Below are 20,597 nucleotides of genomic sequence, written 5' to 3'. Positions count from 1 at the left end.
AGAGGTTACTTAGAAACAAAACTCACACATTCGAAAACGTTTTGTCAACAGTTTCTTGTGAAATTCGTCTCTCAGCGAAGAAGTAAGAATTTTATAAATCTTTCCTGGATTTTCCGTGGCGGTACAAAAATAAAAAAACGGGCTTAATAGAAAGTAATAAGATATAATATTTTATTTAAAGATTACTTAGATACAAACATCACAGAATCGATAATATTTGGGTTGATGGCTTCTTGTGAATTTCGTGTCTCAGCGAAGAAGCAAGAATTCAAAAATATTTCCCGGATTTTACGTGGTGGTGGTACAAAAATAAAAAACGGGCTTAGTAGAAAGTAATCAGATAGAATATTTTATTTAAATGTTATTAAGATACAATCCTCACACACTCCATAATAGTTGGTCCATTATTTGTTCTTGACTTCGTGTCTCAGCGAAAAAGTAAAAATTGAAGAATTTTCCGTGGGTTTTCCGTGACGGTACAATAATCCAAAATGCACTTAATAGAAGGCAATCACATAGAAGATTTTATTTAAAGATTACTTAGATACAAACCTCACACACTCGATAATATCTGGGCGATGTTCTCCTGTGAATTTCGAGTATCATCAAAGAAGTAAGAATTAACAAATATTTCCCGGATTTGTCGTGACGGTACCATAAACAGGCTTAATAGGTAGTAATTATATAGATGATTTATATAAAGATTACTTACATACAAACCTCACACATTCGATAATATTTGGTCTATAGTTTATTGTGAACTTCGTGTCTCAGCGAAGAAGTAAGAAGTCAAAAATATTTCCAGTTTTTCCGTGACCATAACAAAATAAAAACAGCTTAATAGAAAGTAATCAGATAGAAGATTTTATATAAAGATTACTTCATACAGAGCACACACACTCGATAAAATTTGGCCGATACACTCTTGTGAATTTAGGGACTCAGGGAATAAGTAAGAATTCAAACACGGTTTTCCGTGAGCGTACAAAAATGAAAAAACAGGCTTCATAGAAAGTAATCAGGTAGAAGATGTTATATAAAGATTACTTAGATACAATCCTCACACACTCGAAAATATTTGGTCCATATTTTGTTCTGAATTTCATGTCCCAGCGAAGAAGTAAGAATTCAAAAATATTTCCAGGATTTTTTGTGGCGGTACAAAAATAAAAAACTGGCTTAATAGAAAGTAATTATATAGATGACTTTATATAAAGATTACTTAGATACAAACCTCACATACTCAATAATATTTGATCTAGACTGTTGTGAACTTCGTGCATCAATGAAGAAGTAAGAATTAAAGAATATTTCCCGGGTTTACCGTAACGGTACAAAAATCGAAAATTGGCTTAATAGAAAGTAACTATATAGGAGATATAATTTAAACATTACTTATATACAAACCTCACATACTTGATATTACTTGGTCTATAGTTTCTTGTGAATGTCTTGTCTCAGCGAAGAACTAAGAATAAAAGAAAATATATTTCCCAGGTTTTCCGTGACGGTATATAAATCTTATACGTTTTAATAGAAAGTAATCACATAGAAAATTTTATATAAAGATTACTTAGATACAAATCTCACACATTTGATAATGTTTGGTATATAGGTTCTTGTGAACTTCGTGTCTCAGCGAAGGAGTAAGAATTAAAAATATTTTCCGGTTTTTCCGTGACGATAAAAAACGGGCTAAATAAAAAGTAACCATATAGGGAATTTTATATAAAGATTACTTAGATGCAAACCTCACACACTCGAAAATGTTTGGTCAACAGTTTCTTGTGTATTTTGTATCTCAGCGAAGGAGTAAGAAATCATAAATCTTTTCCGGATTTCTCGTGACGGTACAAATCTAAAAATGTGCTTAATACAAAGTAATCACATAGAAGATTTTATTTAAAAATTACTTACATACAAAGCTCACACACTCGATAAAATTTGGTCAATAGTTTGTTGTGAACTTCGTGTCTCAGCTAAGAAGTAAGAATTCGAAAATATTTCCCGGATTTTTTGTAACAGTTACTTAACATTAAGATTACTTAGATACAAACCTGACACACTCGATAATATATGGTAGATGGTTTCTTCTAAATGTCGTGACTCAGTGAAGAAGTAAGAATTAAAAATATTTTCCGGGTTCCCCGTGACGGCACAAAAAAAAGGCCTTAAATGAACTAATTACATTGAAGATTTTATAAAATGATTACTAAAATACAATCCTCACACACTTGATAATAGTTGATCCATTGTTTGTTCTAAATTTCGTGTCTCAGCGAAGAAGTAAGAATTAAAGAATATTTCCCGAGTGTTCCGTGACGGTACAAAAATCCAAATTGAGCTTAATAGAAAGTAATCACATAGAAGATTTTATTTAAATATTACTTACATACAGAGCTCACACACTCGATAAAATTTGGTCGATACATTCTTGTGAATTTCGGGTCTAAGCGAAGAATTAAAAAATTAAAAATATTTCCCGGATTTTTCGTGACGTTACAAAATTCAAAAACGATGTTTATTGGAAGTAAATATATAGATTACTTTATATAAAGATTACTTAGAAACAAACCTCATACGTTCGGTAATATTTGGTCTATAGTTTCTTGTAAACTTCGTGTCGTAGTGAAGAAGTAAGATTTCAAAAATATTTCCCGGGTTTTCCGTGACGGTACAAAAATAAAAAACGGGCTTAATGGAAAGCAATGAAATAGAAAATTTTTTATAAAGATTACTTAGAAAAAAGCCACACATATTCCATAATATTCCGTTTATAGTTTCTTGTGAACTTTGTGTCTGAGAGAAGAACTAAGAATTAAAAAATAGTTCCCGGTTTTCCTTGACGATACAAAAATAAGAAACGGGCTTGATAGAAAGTAATCATATAGAATATTTTATATAAAGATTACTTAGATACAATCCTCACACACTCGAAAATATTTGGTCCATATTTTGTTCTGAATTTCATGTCTCAGCGAAGAAGTAAGAATTCAAAAATATTTCCCAATTTTTTTGTGACGGTATAAAAATAAAGAAACGGGCTTAAGAGAATCTAATAATATAGATGGCTTTACATAAAGATTATTTAGATACAAACCTCACACACTCAATAATATTTGGTCTATAGTTTGTTGTGAACTTCGTGCCACAAAGAAGAAGTAAGAATTAAAGAATATTTCCCGGGTTTTAAGTGACGGTACAAAAATTAAAAATGGGCTTAATAGAGATTTACCATATAGGAGATATAATTTAAAGATTACTTATATACAATCCTCACCCACTTGATATTGCTTGGTCTATAGTTTCTTGAAAACTTCCTGTCTCAGCGAAGAAGGAAGAATTCAAAAATATTTCCTGAGTTCTCCGTGGAGGTACAAAAATAAGAAACGATCTTAATAGAAAGTAATCATCAACAGGATTTTATTTAGAGATTACGTAGATACAAACCTCACACACGTAATAAGATTTGGTCCTTAGTTGGTTCTGAATTTCGTGTCTCAGCTAAGAAGTAAGAATAAAAAAATATTTCGCAGATTTTTCGTGACGTAACCAAAATCATAAACGGGCTTAATAATTTTATAGATGACTTTATATAAAGATTACTTAGATACAAACCTTGCACATTCGATAATATTTGTTCTATAGTTTCTTGTGAACTTCCTGTCTCAGCGAAGAAGTAAGAATTCGAAAATATATCCCGGGTTTTCCGTGAGAGAACACAAATGGAAGAGGAACTTCAAACAAAGTACGAGTCCATATCGTTATTTTGAAGGTTTAAAGAGCTATAAAACTCACTAATATAATAACATTTTGTTCCGGGGTTCGATGGAATTTGTACATTGAAGTGAAAAAGAAACGAAATTTGAGAATTATTTTGGGGTTTTCCGTAACGGTACAAAATCAAAAAGGAGCCTAATAGAAAGTACACCTATAGGATTTTTTTTAAACGTTAAACAGATATAAACCTCACACATTTGTTAATATTTGGTCCATATTTTCTTGTGAAGTGCGTGTCTTTGAGATTAATGTGAAATTTATAAAATGTTTCCCGGGTTTTTCGTGACTTTATGAAAAATGGAAAGGGACTTCATACAAAGTACATATCTATAAACGTGTATTGACGAAGTAGGAAGCTCTTAACTCTCCAATATAATAATATTGTTTTCATGTATTCATATGAATTAGTACATTGATGTGAAAAATCCAAAAATTGAAAATTATTTTCGGATTTTTCGTAACGGAACAAAAATAATAGACGGGCTTATTAAAAAGTACTCATTTTTTAAGAACAGCATAAAAATCGGATATCCACTTATTGCAAAGTAGTGTGAATAAAGTTTAATTTGAAAAAAAAATAGTTCAAAAATAGCATAATATTCTTCGAAGCAACTCGAGACGGTAAAAAAATATATGGTTGCAAGGTACAAATTTTCTCGCCTTGTTTTCTGGCTGTTTCTGACGGGTACAAAATTTATAAATAGTGGTAGAAAATGGTACGTAAATAGTACAATATTTTGATGTAGATAACTTTGCAGAAACCGATGATGAGGTTGAGACGTTACTCTGTAACCCCAAAATTGATTTTTGTTTTTCGACGGTAAATTGAGTGGTACAAAAATAATTTTTAGCATTTTACAGTAGTACAAAGATAGTACAAAATTTGGCAAATGAGGTTTTGATGGTACAAAAATATGGGGTTATAAAATAACGGAGCTATCATAGTCCGATGCAGCAGGCAGATATTGATCATGCAGTTGAAGGTGGAAACTCCAAGACGGTGTCCCCCGCATCATGAGCTCTGCCGAAAACAACGAAGTAACCAAAAAAGAAGAATAATCGTAGTCTCCCTAAGAGCGATACGGCGTCGACGTGGCGGCAAGATGGTCCTTATCGTTCGGTGTTTCCAGTGTCTCGGCGACTGCGTGGAACGATGAGTGCGACAAGAGAACAAAGTGAGAAATCTGGCGGCGGCTCTGATTGGTCGCTTGAAGTAAATGAGTGGTATATGTCTAACATATCATAGTTATGAAGTGTGTTGTCCGCTTCACAATGTTATTATGGTTATTTTTGTCGTATGTCTTAGTGAATTTGAAAAATGTAACTAGTTTAACATCAGTAACTGCACATATCATTCCAACCGGGTACAATATAACAGAATCCCACATGACGAAACCCGTATATCATTTTGGAACAAGAAACATTAACAAGATGAAATATAGTGTCAAGCATCATGCATTATTAGATTATATTAAGCAAAGTCACCTGGATGTAATTTTCCTGCAAGAAATCGGGACCGATTATTTCTGTCTTAGCAGTGAATATACCGTGTACAACAATTTAACTCACAATTCTCTAGGAACCGCCATAGTTGTGAAAGAAGGTCTAGATATATCGGAAGTTTACCATAACACGTCTGGTCCATTCACATGTATCGAAAGAGGCAACATATGGTTTGGTAATGTTTATGCACCATCAGGTACGAACGCTAGAAATACTCGGAACATATTTTACGCTACAGAAGTGGCGAACGCATTAGGTGGCTCCCCTCAAAATATTTTCCTGGTGGGTGATCTTAATTGGACTCTAAGAAGACAGAACCAATATCCAGGATTCCATACATCACATAGCTTGCAGGCGCTTGTTGAAAGGTTTAAACTGCACGATATTTGGGTGGCTAGAGGTCCGAATATAGACGGCTACACATACATACGTGCCGACACAGCGAGTCGGCTTGATCGTTTTTATGTGAGTGCACACATGATTAGCAAAATATCTGCTATTAGAATTTTCCGAACGTGCTTTAGTGATCATTTAAGTGTCAAACTCGACATGAGTTTGGATGTAACTTCAGTTGGACAAGGGCAGAGATTTTGGAAGTTCAATGTACGGTTATTGGAAGATGAACACTTTCGTACGGAATTTAAACAAAAATGGAAGAAGTGGGAAGAAATGAGCGTGCGTCAAACTGATGTCGTCGGACACTTTTCTAAAACCTTAAATTAAATATTCCTTTTTAGCATATAGTCGTGAAAAATACTCAGATTTCAATAAGAAATATAACTTTTAATACAGTGTTCTTCACGAACTAACAACACAGCTAATACAAGGGAAGCCAGTGCTTCAAGAAGTGAAACGAGTGCAAGCAGTGCTGCTGAGCATGCACAGAGAGTGTATGCAAGGTTACAATGTTAGGAGTCTTCTGCAGGTGTTAGCAGAAAGGCGCAATGCACAGCGAAAGAGGATAACGTGTCTCGATACAGCCACGGGGAGAATAACCGAACCCAAGTTACTACGAATTTACTTACGGGATTTTTATGCAGATCAGTTTAAAGAGAAGGAAGATTAACACTCCAATCACCCTCCACTGCAACGTATGAACCTCTCCATGTTAACGGAACATGACCGTCGCTATTAAGAACAGTCATTCTCAAAGAAAGAAGTGTACCACTCCGTTCACAGTGGAAAAAGAGGAAAAGCTCCGGGAATCGATGGTGTCCCGATAGAATTGTTCCATACGTTTTGGACAACCTGTCCACACGCTGGCTCAATGCTGTATTTACGAAGAAACGCCTTGGAAGAACGAGTCTCACGGGTGTTGTGGTTTTGATTCCCAAAATATGTCAGCCCAGAGAGTCAGAACACTTCAGACAGAACACTTCACATTACTATCTACTGATTATAAATTCCTTGCACGTTTGATTGCGCGAAGGTGGCAACATTTTGCGGATACTTTATTAGGGCTGTATCAATATGTACAGGGGATGGACAAAAATATGGAAACACTACGACATCGCAACGGGTTATATCAACTCAATTTTTCCACTTGAAATCGGACAAGGTGAAACATTCTTTTGTCTTGTGCCATGAGATAGGATCCTGTCAGATTGGTAGGAGTTGACAGTTGCCCTGTAGATAGGGCAGTGCAGTTGATACTGAATCATGTCCGAACTGACAGTGTTTCAAAGAGGGCAAATTGTTGGTGCCCACCTTGCAGGCGCCTCTGGTACTAAAGTAGCCTTGTTTTGGCATATCGAGAGGGACTATATTCTAGATCATGACGACATAATACTGTATCCGGAAAAACATCATCAGATAAACACCTGCATGGATGAAAATGTACACTGAGCGAAAGAGACACAAGGACACTGAGGAGGATTGTTACCTACCATGCTTGGCATGAAGAATGGTGCAATATCCCATTATTCACCATGCAGGACTTGTATTTGTCCATTCCTCTGAGACTGCAGGCTGTTTTGGAAGCTAAAGGCGGTCCTGCTCCTTATTAGCTACAGCATTCCAGCTTTTCTTCGCAGGTGTTTCCATATTTATGTCTATCCCCTGTATACGGTACAAGTGGTAAAATATTTCACCTGCTAACTAGTGTACGTGACATCATCACTTCTATGCAAGATATTGAAGGTTCTCGAGCTGCCTTAGTGGCGCTGGATTTTGAAAGTGCCTTTGACTCTCTCAGACATGACTATCTTTTCCAATACTTTGTAAAATTGGGATGTGGAGATTTCTTTGTACAATCTATACAGAGCTTATACAAATAAGCTCGAGTTCAGTTATCTATCGATGGTTTTGTGTTGCAAGCCTTTACTATTCAGCGTTCTGTCCGTCGAGGATGTCCATTTTCCTCATTTGCATTCTGCGCAGCTCTGGCTCCATTTTTACGAATGATGCATGAAAAACTTCAGGGACTCAGGCTTCTTGGGAGATACCACAAAATATGTGCGTACGCAGTTGATGTAACCGTAATTGTGAAAGATCGGCTAGACTTGACTTTTATGAATGCAGTACTTGAAACGTTACGAAAGCAGATGTAACTTAGTTTGAACCAGAAGAAATCTAAAATCTTAACCCTAGGACGTAACCCTACTCTGTGGACTGAACCTGTAACTATACCCATTGTAGATAAAGTGACAATTTTGGGAAAAAACTTCACTACGACCATCACAGAGACTGTCTCCAATACCTTGACAACTAATCTCCCAAAAATCCAGGCAGTGTAGAACATGAATCATTATAGACAACTATCCTTACGCTCTAGAATACAGTATGTGAATATGTTTGCGTTATCGAATTTGTGGTATGCTGCGCAAGTTTTGCCTGTCTCTGCGAAAGTCGCGGCGCAAGTACGAAAGAAGATAACGCGCTTCATATGGCATGCACATTTGTTTCATGTCGCGCATGAAACGTTATGGCTCCCAGTAAGAAAAGAAGGACTGAACTTGCGCCTAGTGGAGAGACAAGCCTCAGCCTTGTTTCTACAACGGAACATTGAGTTGCTCCTGCACTACCTTGATAGTTTAACAGCAAGATTACTACACACTCTGAAAGATGAAGTGGAACTGCAAACACCCATTTATCCAGGGAAGATCCCTTCCCACTACAACGGTTCACCTCACATCGCTTCGTAACATGTCCCGCAACGGTAGATGAGTGGTGATGCGGGCTTTTTCATTTTTTTCGGAAATGAAAAGAGTTGCAGTTTATTGTTAGTATTGGAATTTTCATTTATCTCCGTAATGAGACGGTATTTGTGTAAATGCCTTGGTACTAGATGTAGAACATCGCCCGATACATTTACTGTAGATTATTATTATTTTGTTACCAGATTTTGTGTTCTCCCCTCTTACTAAAGTAGTAGCGGTCCAGTTTCTAGTAGCTCAATATATTTATCATATTTTAGGATATTATTCAGTGTCAAATCAAATTTCCCTGCAATATCACTACAGTGAGAATTATTACCAGATGGACCAAGCTAACCGCAAAACATTCTATGCAAATTTATTGCAGGCCCTTTTCTTGTAAGTACACCTAATTATGTAATCTATATCTGATATATGTGTAATGTTATCATAGGATCATGTTAGTAGTCATTACTTCATAAAATAAAGAATACTAAAAAAGTAAAAAGTGTTTAGCACATAGCTCGAATTCCGCTCGGGCTTAGTAGTTTGTAAATGTCCATTCATAAATTTCATCATTTCATCCACATTTTCGCAAATTAGCCAAGAGGCACAAAACGCGAAGTAAAATCAACTAAATCAATCAATCAATCAAAATGAATAGAAATTATCATTTTCTCTTAATTAAGGAAATGTTGGCTTGTAAATTTGTCTATATTTACGTGTGGTCGTAAGTAATGTGAATCTCTGGGAAGGTTCTGCTGTAGGTGACACATTATTCAAAACCTGCATTTAAGAAACAATGAAAGTAAAGAATAAAATACATATCAATACTTGTATAAACATTTCATATCTTAAAATTCTAATCTCCCATTATCAGAATATGCCTTGTAATATATCTGGCATTATCCACTGTCTCTTGGAGATGTGTGTAAAACTAGTCCTTTTCAAATTTTTCTGCATCTTTGGTTGGGGTATATACTTGTACAAGTGCTACTTTTTCTTATAGAGCTAATTCAACTCTTATTATTCTGGAGCTCACTGGTTCCCAGTCTTTCATTTGCTTTATAATTTGCTACTGAAATAATTCTTACTCTTTACTGTTTCTCTTACTTACTCCTGAGTAGAGAAATGCATAATTCTTACCAGACTCTTCTATACATTTCTTTTTCTCTTAGTTTCATTAACTCCTAGTACCTTAATTTTATATTTCCCATTTCTCCAACTATTTCACTTTCTTTGCCTGTTAAAGAAGTAATATTCCATGTTCCAAATGTCGTTGTCCTTTCCTTGCTTGTTGCCTCCAATGAATCCGTCCATATTCATTCCCTTCATTTCTCTGAATATACAGGGTGATTCTAAAGGTATACTACAAACGAAAACCACAGATACCTCCCATGAAATAGAGACGAAAGTTCCCCTTCCACTTTGCCGAGAGATGCCTCCGTGAGGAGCTAGACAACGCCGAAAACGTGTGAAAATGAACTTCACGCCTCTGTACAGCCAGTACCAGTGAAGATAGAAAGGCGGAACAAACGAAGTCAAAAGGAACACCAAAGTCGCCCATCCGAAAAACACTAGGCGGCAGCTGCGCTACGCATGCGCATGGAGTTCCACAAAGGAAATAGGAGTGTCCCGCAAAACAAGTGAAGGGAAAGGGTAGCGATCGACAACGGTAGGGAGAAAAGAAGATATGAAGCATGAAGTAACAATTGCACAGCGGGAAACAAACACATGCAGCGAGTGCGGAGTCCCCAAACACAGTGGGGAGACACCGCAGCAAGAACAAAGCCCGGTTCAACAAAAGAGAAAGAGGACCGGACGGGGAATGGTACCTGTCAAGGAGACAACAAATGCGGGACGAGGGATTCGCCGTGGCAGCACCGAGGGGATGTCACACAGAGGTCTTGCGCCAGCAGGACAAAAACAGCAACTACGGGAACAGGAGGTTTATTGCCACGCAAAGGTGCACTTACAGATAGGAATAGTACGTAGTCGTACCACGGACTGACGTTGTTACAAAAGTTGCTCAAATTGACGACCACCAAATTCAATGCAGGCATTGCAGCGTCGCAGGAAATTCTGGCGAACCCTATCAAAAATCCCAGGCATGGTACACACCTCGGCCGATGCTGCAAGTATCCGCGCTACCAATGTTTCCTTGTCAGCCACCGGGGTCTCGTAGACGAGTGTTTTCACATGGCCCCACAAGAAGAAATCCATTGGTGTGAGGTCAGGCGAACGGGCGGGCCAGGGGACGGGGCCCTCTCTGCCGATCCAGCGCTGTGGGTAGGTATGGTGCAAAAGGGTTCGCACTGTGCCATCAAAATGTGCAGGCGCTCCATCCAATTGAAACCACATACGATGTCGCACGTTGAGGGGTACATCTTCTAGCAGCTCTGGAAGGACTGATGCAAGAAAGGTGCGATAGAGGCGGCCATTTAAACGTGGTGGCAGCAGGTATGCACCGATAATCTGTTCATCGATGATACCTGCCCAGATATTCACTGCAAACTGGGTCTGATGGTGCACCTCGACTGCTGCATGTGGATTTTCATAATCCCACACATGGCTGTTTCGGCAATTGAAGATGCCCTCACGGGTGAATGTTGCCTCGTCCGTGTAAAGCACATGGCGCAAAAAACGGGGATCGTCGGTACAAAACTGCAACAGTCGTTGACAGAATTCCACACGTCGTGGGTAATCCCCAGCCTGCAAAGCGTGGACTCGCTGTGGATGATAGGGATACAGCAGATCATCATGAAGGACACGCCACACTGTCGACTGTGATACTCCCATTGCACGTGCAATGCTACGGGTGCTAGTGGACGGTGTGTCGTCCACGCGAGCAAGTACGCCCTCTTCGAACGCCGCTGTGCGCACATGTTTTGGGTGACCGACATGATGGCCTGCACGTAACACACCCGATTCACCAAGGGTACGGTGCACGTTCGAAAACAACCTGCTGTCGGGTTGTCGCCTCTCCGGATACCGTCCGCGATAAAGGCGTGCAGCTGCTCGGCCATTGCCATCTGCAAGGCCGTAGACAAAATGCATGTCCCTCAGTTCTACAAATGTGTAGCGTTCCATGGTACGGTGAGGATAGTGACAATTATGGAATACTGTACTGCAGTGCACAGGTGGCACACACACACACACTGGTCACAACGGCTTCGAAACAACGTACTCAATTGTCGTACGTCAAGCGCACCACCACCGTACCGGCTCTTTCACTGACACGCTCCCTGACGCTGCACTTCCAATCAGCCCACACGTCCGCACGGCGCTGTGGTACAATCAGCTGACGTTCCTGAGCCACCCGTGCCTGTGCTCTTCACTACCTGACCACTGCCGTCAGGTGGGGCCATGTACTCTGGGGCCTTGTCATCGTGGAACACATGTAGCGTCCTTCATTCTTGCCCCATTCACCCACAACACGTACTTCGTCCGTCTTGCTCGAGCCGACGGGGAGCACTACGTACGATCGTGTGGTGTTTGTGTACACCAATGTGGGGTAACCCAGCAGTTGAACAGACGTGCATACCCCCCAGCCTTGCTCGGCCCGGTCTCACACCCACGCGGCAGTGTGCGGCTGCGGTGGTGTGAGGCCACGCTTGGTTTCGGAGCGGAAGGCTGCGGCCGAGGAGGGACTCGAGTTGTTCGGCTGGGGTTGCGCTCGGAAGCAAGCAGCCGCGTCAGGTCTGGGAACGGTGAACCTGGTGATAGGGATGGAAACATTCCGACCTCGTCCATTAGTGTCGTCCACCGTACGGAGTGGTGGGGTCCGTACGACGCTCCAGCAGCCTTTCGCCCACTCCCACCCAGCGATGTGCCTCCGGCTTCATTTCTAAGAGGCTGATTGAGCCCCATCACGACGTTTGTTACAACGTCAGTACGGGGTACGTGGTCCTATCTGTACGTGCACCTTTCATTAGCAATAACCTCCTGTGCCCGTAGTTGCTGTGTTTGTCCTGCTGGCGCACGACCTCTGTGTGACATCCCCTCGGTGCTGCTACGGGGAATCCCTCGTCCCGCATTTGTTGTCTCCTTGGCAGGTACCATTCCCCGTCCGGTCCTCTTTCTCTTTTGTTGCACCGTGCTTTGTTCTTGCTGCGGTGTCTCCCCACTGTGTTTTGGGGACTCCCCTTGCGCTGCACCGCCAACGCCGCCATTTCTGCCCCGAACCATGTACGCGTCTGTTGCCTGTAGAGTGTCACGGACCACTTTGCTTGCATTCTCGGTGTGTTTGTACATCCTACGTCGTCCTCCCGTGGTTCTGCAACCCCGCACTACTTTTCTCGACTGCACTGCTTCAATCATGGTGTTTGTTTCCCGCTGTGCAATTGTTACATCATGCTTCATAGCTTCTTTTCTCCCTACCGTTGTCGATCGCTACCCTTTCCCTTCACTTGTCTTGCGGGACACTCCTATTTCCTTTGTGGAACCCCATGCGCATGCGTTGCGCAGCTGCCGCCTAGTGTTTTTCGGATGGGCGACTTTGGTGTTCCTTTTGACTTCGTTTGTTCCGCCTTTCTATCTTCACTGGTACTGGCTGTACAGAGGTGTGAAGTTCATTTTCACACGTTTTCGGCGTTGTCTAGCTCCTCACGGAGGCATCTCTCGGCAAAGTGGAAGGGGAACTTTCGTCTCTATTTCATGGGAGGTATCTGTGGTTTTCGTTTGTACTATATCTTTAGAATCACCCTCTATGTTGTTTTACTCTGGGTGGGCCCTACGCCAGGCTAGCGTAATAAAGGGGCTGCCTGCTCTTGGTCTCTAGACTTGCCAGATTTTCATTCAGAGTTTCTTTCCCTACCATTTGAACATACTTCTTCCATCTGCAAGGCAGCAGTTCCTCACTTTTAAACTCTAGTGAGATTGTGTTGCTTTTTCCGTCATCCGTGCTAAGAAAATTTCTTTTCCGCCACTTCTGCCGTTGAAGACTTCACCGTAACCCTGGCAAGGCTCCCTCACAAGATACTACCAACCGGAGCCAGATTACTTCTCTAGGTTCCTCCGCCTCCTCAGCCGTTGAGATGACCATCCATCTTCTTTCGCCTTTGGAGCCGTTCACCGTTTATTTTCTTCTTAGTCTGGCTCTTCCTCCTAGCCTGCCAGACATGGGTGACAATACTGGTAGCTAAGCTACTTCCGGTATAGCGTATTGGATCATCAGAGTTCGCAAGCCTCACCACCCACTACAAGTTCTTGCAACAACTAGGTGTGTATATATACAGTGGAAAAAGAAACAGCTGGCACAAGTAAACTGACACACATACCTAGGAACAGACGTGATGGCAGATGGAAGAATGGATGAGAAGTTATCAATAGGGTACAAGAGGCAAACCAAGTGTACTATCAACTCAACATCACATTTATTGGTAGAAACGAAAAACCGATCTTGGAAACAATAAAGAGAAAGCCACTTCAATGGTTTGGACATGTGACAAGAATGGAGGAGGATCGAAGCCTAGACAGGTGATGGAATCCAGACCAGAAGGCAAGAGGAGAAGTGAACGACCAAGAGTTCAATGGGAAGAGTATGTGGAAAAGATAGGAAAGAGGAAATTGAAAACAATACTAGAAGTCTGAAAACTAGCCTTGAACCGAAAAGTGTACAGGAAGTGGATGATGGAACCCGACGCTTAATGGCAGAGAGGAGATGGAAAAGAAGAAGAATAAACGTTCGTAGAAATATGATTTCAAATTTTCAAAGGAATAAATAATTGCAGGCCATCTTAATTTCATTTTTCATATTTCTCGAATTTTTCGATAATTTTGAAGAAATTTACAAAACGTTTTACAGGGACTTGCATATTGTTTGTTTTTATCTGTGATTTGGATTTATATGCTTTTTGGAAATTTTTGTGTAATACTTAGCCATTACGTTAAAGTGAATTTTAACAATTATATTGTTCTTTTTTTCAGACTTGAACAGAGAGCACTGTAATAGCAGAAAATGTAATTGTAAACACAATTTTTCAAAATAATTTAAAACTTTTCTTAAGTTAACATTAAAACCGATCGAGGGGAGATAATTTGATATTTCGAGGGTTCAACGAGATGCAAGGTGAAACGTGGGAATGCTCGGAACGTCTAGTTCGGGATGCTTTGTGGGACCTATTAGAAATAGACACCAAGCTGTTGATTCTTACAAGGGCTCGTTTTTTTTTTAGAGGAACGGGAATTAGTGTCGAAACGAACGAAACCTGGAGGGAATTGGCTAACTATTTGCAACAGGCAAGAGAACAAAACCTATATGCAGTCATGAGGTTCGATAAGTTGGTGATAGAAGGCAGATCTTACACTTTAAGTTATTTGAATGAAAATGGATTTCCGTGTGTAGCGAGTGAAGTAATAAGTGAAAGTGTTGCCAATTCTCAAACTTCAAATTATTTAGTTAATGACAAGCGTGTCGTCTCTCCTAGTGCCTGTCGAGAAGCGGAACATCTCCGAACCCAGCCCCTTCTCCCCGCTGAATCACCTGCAGAACCAGCAAACACATCATCATCATCACAGAACTTTCCTGATCAGTATCCACCCCCTCCCCCAACAAGCTCAAAACAAGAATAGGAAATCATACAATGAAGCAACAAGGAAACTAGACTCACCACAATCAGCGATGCAGAACGGCGACCGCACGTATGCAGCAGGAACCGAGGACAGAAGAATGTTCCATTCTCCCACTCCCTCAACGAGCCACAATAACTTACCACCGATGCGCACTAGAATATTTCCCTCTGCGTACCAGGCTAGAGGTCTTCAAACCCGGTGACAAAAGAGATCACACCAAAAATAACGGCCAATTAAGTACACAGAAATCCAAATGTATTTCAGCAGATCTTGACACTTTGTAGTTTCAATTATGTTACCAAAATGTTAGGGGTATCCGAACCAAAACAAGATAATTTTACACGAATGTCCTTTGTAATAACTTTGGTGCAATAATAATAACTGAAAGTAGGTTAACGAATACCCACGAGAATAGTGAACTTTTTTTCGATGAAAGATATGTTGTATATAGGAGGGACCCAAGCAAAAAAGTTACTGTTAAAACAATGGGTGGTGGTGTAATCATTGCAGTGAAATCAAACGTCAAGAATGTATTATGGATTCACCGAGTTTACATCCGAATATAGGCTGCATTGTTTTAGAATATTGTTGCACGGAATAGGATATGTATATATTTGCGTTGTGTACATAGCAACTGGTAGTAACAAAGACACATACACTTTATTCTTTAGGTTCATAGAAAAGCACTGTCAACCTGGTGACGTTAAACTACTGATAGGTGGGGACTTTAATCTGACGCATATAACTGGTAGCAATTACAATCTAACTAGTTCATCAGCAACAACGTATTTCGATTTAAACAACTTTATTAATGTATATCAACTAAAAAGCTTGACCGACATTAAAAATAGCAATGGGAAAACACTCGATTTGATTTTGACAAATGGGCAGGAAATAACAGTAGCACGAAACACACAGTCACTAGTTTCTGAAGGTACACACCATCCCTCGCTGCTACTAGATATTAATCATGTAAAAAAAAACCGCGATAAAACTTGTCATAAGCTACAGTACAACTTCAGTAAAGCCGACTTTCCATCCATCTATCACAAGCTGCTTAACACGAACTGGGATATATTGAAAACAAAGCACGACGATGATCAAGCTACAGACGTTTTTTATGAAATTATATATAAAATATTTGATGAATGTGTCCCATTAAATAAAAGCGGCAAAAGACAGTACCCGTGTTGGTTTACGAGCAGCATTATTAAAAATATAAGTATAAACACTACCACCACAGGAAGTGGAAAAAAACAGGCGGGAGACTTTCGATACCACTACAATAAATTTAGCGAATTTCGAACAATAGTTAGGAAGCAAATTGAAGATTAAAATTGGTAAACGCTGTAAGTGCCACTTTAATTCAAACCCCGTTTTTCACGTTAAACTGTAAATTGTGACATGCTTAATAATGTGGTAAACGTGAAATGTTACTGGTAGTCCTCTAAGTAGTTCAATGGGCGTGTAAAGATGCTACTAGTGTGCACGTTCTTACGGGCTGATGTGAGGAACGATGCGATTTCCCAACACTTTCGCTTTTGGCACTTACAACGTTTACCACTTTTAGTCTTCAATTATTGAATCATACAACAGTTATGTTGCCAATTCGGAAATAAATATTGCAATGATAGCACCCAGGTTTGGTCGTTTCTTACAAATAAACGCAGGAAAAGCAACAAAGATCCTGTACAGATCAAAGATAAAGTGTTGTCAGACCGACGTTCAGTAGTTGAAGCTTTTGCACAGCATTTTCAGTCGGGGTATAGAAAAGATCCCCCTAGATATGACATGAAAGTATTGCTTAACCATAAAAATATGAAAATTTAGATAATCTTAATATTACAGAGATAGGAATTCAAGACATAGAAAAAGCAATTAAAAATTTAAAACCTACAAAATCAGCCGGACCGGACAAGATACCGCCCTATGGAGTCAAAGATTGCAGTGATATATTGAAATACCTATTATAACTCCTCTTCAATTTCATTCTTGCCAAAAACAAATTTCCTGAAAATGGAAAGCCACGGCAATATGTCCACTTCCGAAAAGCAATAACACTAATGATGTGCAAAACTACTCACCAATAAGTATACTATCAACCCCAGCAAAAATATTCGAAAAAATGATGCACTGCTACATATTTACCCACGTTAGACCTGTAATATCATCGTTTCAGCATGGCTTTGTACCACGTAGATCAGTGTTGACCAATCTCTCTGATATTACAAATTTTATAAGTTCAGCCTTGAACGAAGGAGGTCAAGTTGACGCAAAATATACAGACTTTTGCAAAGCGTTCGACTTAGTAAACCACGATATCCTATTAAGTAAATTTGCATAATTCAATATTTCTGAAACACTGCGCCAATTGTTAGCATCCTTTATGCAGAATAGTAAGCAATTCGTGACGTATAAAGGCCACACATCTTCAGAGATAAGAGTCACCTCTGGAGTACCTCAGGGGTCTAACCTTCGGCCACTTCTTTTCACATTGCTTATTAACGACTTCCCTGATTCATTTGAAAATTCACACAAATTGCTGTTTGCAGATGGACTGAAATTTTACAAGACAGTGTTCAACTTCAAAATGATATTACAAAGTTAGAAACGTAGACAATAAACAATGATTCAACACTAAATAATAATAAATGCCTTTTTGTAATAAGCGTGCTTCAAAATGGTTTGAACGATAAGAAACCGTTCCAGGAGCGATAAAACTTTATCAACAGTTAAAGTTATATGTTAATACTTTCAACCATTTCCTCGAGGTTTGTTTGCAATGGTCGTAGTAGTTCCACATTTCTCCACTAGGTGGCAGGGTGATAAGTTATAAAATGGCTGCCTGTGGTGCAGAGAAAGCTTTTTGCGTCCTACAGTTTTACGTTTGTCGGTCTGTTGTTAGGGTTCAGCGTGAGTATCGTAAATTTTGAAAAGTACCACCACCCAAGAACTCCATACGTAAATGTTATGATAAATTCAAGACAACGGGATGCATTTGCAAATGAAAATCGTCCGGTAGACCGTCCTCGTCTGAGGCAGATGTCGAGAGAGTTCGAGCTAATTTTCAACGCAACCCCAAAAGGTCTACAAGGAAAGTGAGTCAAGAGCTAACAATGCCTCGAACAACTGTTTGGCGCGTAGTGCGTAGGCGTTTAAAAATGAATTCCTATCGAGTGCAGTTGTTACAATATTTAAAACCTAATAACCACACGTCCCGCAAAAATTTTGTGAGTCATTTCTAGAGTTATGCAGTGGTGATGATGATTTTATTGACAAACTTTGTTTCAGTGATTAGGCTACGTTCCATGTGACAGGAAGAGTGAACAAGCAAAATGTTTGCATCTGGGGAACTGAGAATCCTCGTCAAATCATTGAAGTTGTGCGTGATTCACAGAAGACTAATGTGTTTTGCGCCATTTCATCTACCAAAGTGTACAGTCCGTACTTCTTTCACGAACAAACTGTGACTGGACAAATATTCCTACACATGCTTACTACAAATTACCTTAATAACAGACTGCCAGACCTCTGGATTGTGCGTTCTACTCAAAGTGACCAACAGTTACTATGTTGGCCACGACGATACCCGGATTTAACCCCCTGTGATTTTTTTTCTGTGGGGACATCTAAAAGACATTGTGTACAAACTTCCTCTACCTCACAGATGTCAATGAACTGAAAAAGCACATTACTGCTGCAGTGCAAACTGTTGATGCAGACATGTTGAAACGGATCTGGGTGGAATTGGATTACCGAATTGATGTATGCAGGGTAAAAATGGGGGCTCACATAGAACGTTTGTAAGGTACTGTGTTCAAAATTTTATCAAAAAAACTTGGACAGTTTTAGGAATTACATGTAAAATTTAAAGCAATTAGGATGAAAAATAAAAAATATATATATATAAGGAGTTGAAATCGTTCACATCATTTCGAAGCAGCCCATCTATACTCAAAAGGAAAGCCCAGTTGAATTTCAATATAAAATATACAACTATACTCTAACAAGGAATTTTATATTCAAAGACTTGGGGGTCATTTTTATTCAAACCTTACTTTTAATAAACACGTAGAACAAATAATTTGTGAAGCGTTCAAGAACCTTGGGTTTATTCTTAGAATGGATTTCAAGAGTATAGAGACACTAAAAGTTATGTATTATTGATATGTAAGACCAAAACTTGAATATGCATCTGTTATATGGAATACGGACACTGCAAAGTACAGTGAAGCAATTGAAAGAGTCCAATTAAGATTTCTTAAATTTTATAAAATACAAATTTCAGAATGTTTACCCCACATTTGAACACTACACCAACCTAATATATGAATGTCGGTTTACAAAGCTGTGTCACAGAAGAACGTTACATGAAATAGTATTGTGAAAGTTGCTAAATCACGAGATAGATGCTGAACATCTACTCTGTCAGAATATTTTTCGAATCCCGTCGGTGAAAACTGGACTCAAAAATGAAGTTTTTCTTATAAGGAAGGCTAGATCGAAAATTGAAAAGAAATCTCCATTGTGGAGAATGTGCACTAGTTACAATAAATTGTTAACCAAGTATAAGACTATTTACATCTTTTCTATGAACCTAATGACTCAGTAAAGCCACTATTAACACAACAGCAATGTCTTGAGATTAAAAACATAATTTCCTAATGAAATGGTGTGATAAAATACGTGTGTGGGTGTATACGTATATATATATATATATATATATATATATATATATATATATATATATATATAATGTATATTTTATGTATGTCTTATAGAAATATATAAATTAATAATTTAAAATATATTTTATTATACTTTTTCTTCTATTTATATATTATATATGTAACTGTATTCACTATATATCCATTATATGGGCTCTGTAATTTGGTATGTACCTGTTGAGTTCAATAAATAAATAAATAAATATATCTGCTTCTGATTTTGTTCCAAATTACACAAAAATATTTCTGATTCACAATCTGTTACTAGATTTAGAAAGTGAATGTTAGCTCCATAAGAGCAGCGCACTTACATCGCAAGCAAAAACATCTGCATTAGCAAATCTTTGGAAAGATAAGCATAACAAAGCAATAAACACAAGCTTCCCTGTAAGCATTTTCAGATGGTGCGATGTAGATAGATAGGTCTTGTTCACTGCTCGGATGAGGTCCAGTGTGAAGCGGCGAATACCTGATGTTTGGAGACTATCGCTTTTTCAATGAATGATATTTCGGCTTTCACATATTTGTATGGCAGGAAGCAGATTTATCTATACGTGTTTTATTACGATTGCGCAATTTTTTTTGGCCAATAGTGGAACAAATACAGAAACACAATTCTCATTTCCGTCAGTAGGTTTTATAAACACGCTTCCAAAAGTTAAACACGCCGAGGTAAAATCAGCAAATATGGAGAAGTAAAGCTTTTATTAACGCAAAATTGCACATGAAGGTAGCAAATGTGTTTGTTCATTAAAGAAAACAAGAATTCTGTACGAAGGTTTAAAAAAATATATTTACTTTTCGTAAGTTATACGATGACATGACATATGGGTCATTAACATGATGATGATTAAAAGCAAACAAACAACCAGCTATCATA

The 20,597-nt window shown here is 38.9% G+C and overlaps 1 protein-coding gene across 1 annotated transcript in view; it reads right to left on the bottom strand.

Moving 5' to 3' along the window:
* Nucleotides 1-20,183, bottom strand: part of LOC146000080 (uncharacterized) — a 52,455-nt gene extending 32,272 nt beyond the window's left edge. The window contains exon 1 of the mRNA XM_083137413.1: nt 20,029-20,183. Coding sequence (XP_082993539.1) covers nt 20,029-20,112 — 84 coding nt within the window. The 5' untranslated portion in view covers nt 20,113-20,183. The remainder of the gene's footprint in view (nt 1-20,028) is intronic.
* Nucleotides 20,184-20,597: the final 414 nt, after the last annotated feature.

The sequence above is a fragment of the Lepisma saccharinum genome, chromosome 16 (assembly GCF_977018435.1).
Source record: "Lepisma saccharinum chromosome 16, izLepSacc3.1, whole genome shotgun sequence".
NCBI lineage: Eukaryota > Metazoa > Arthropoda > Insecta > Zygentoma > Lepismatidae > Lepisma > Lepisma saccharinum.
The sequence above is the reverse complement of the archived record's forward strand: the minus strand, read 5'-3'. Positions and strand labels throughout refer to the sequence as shown.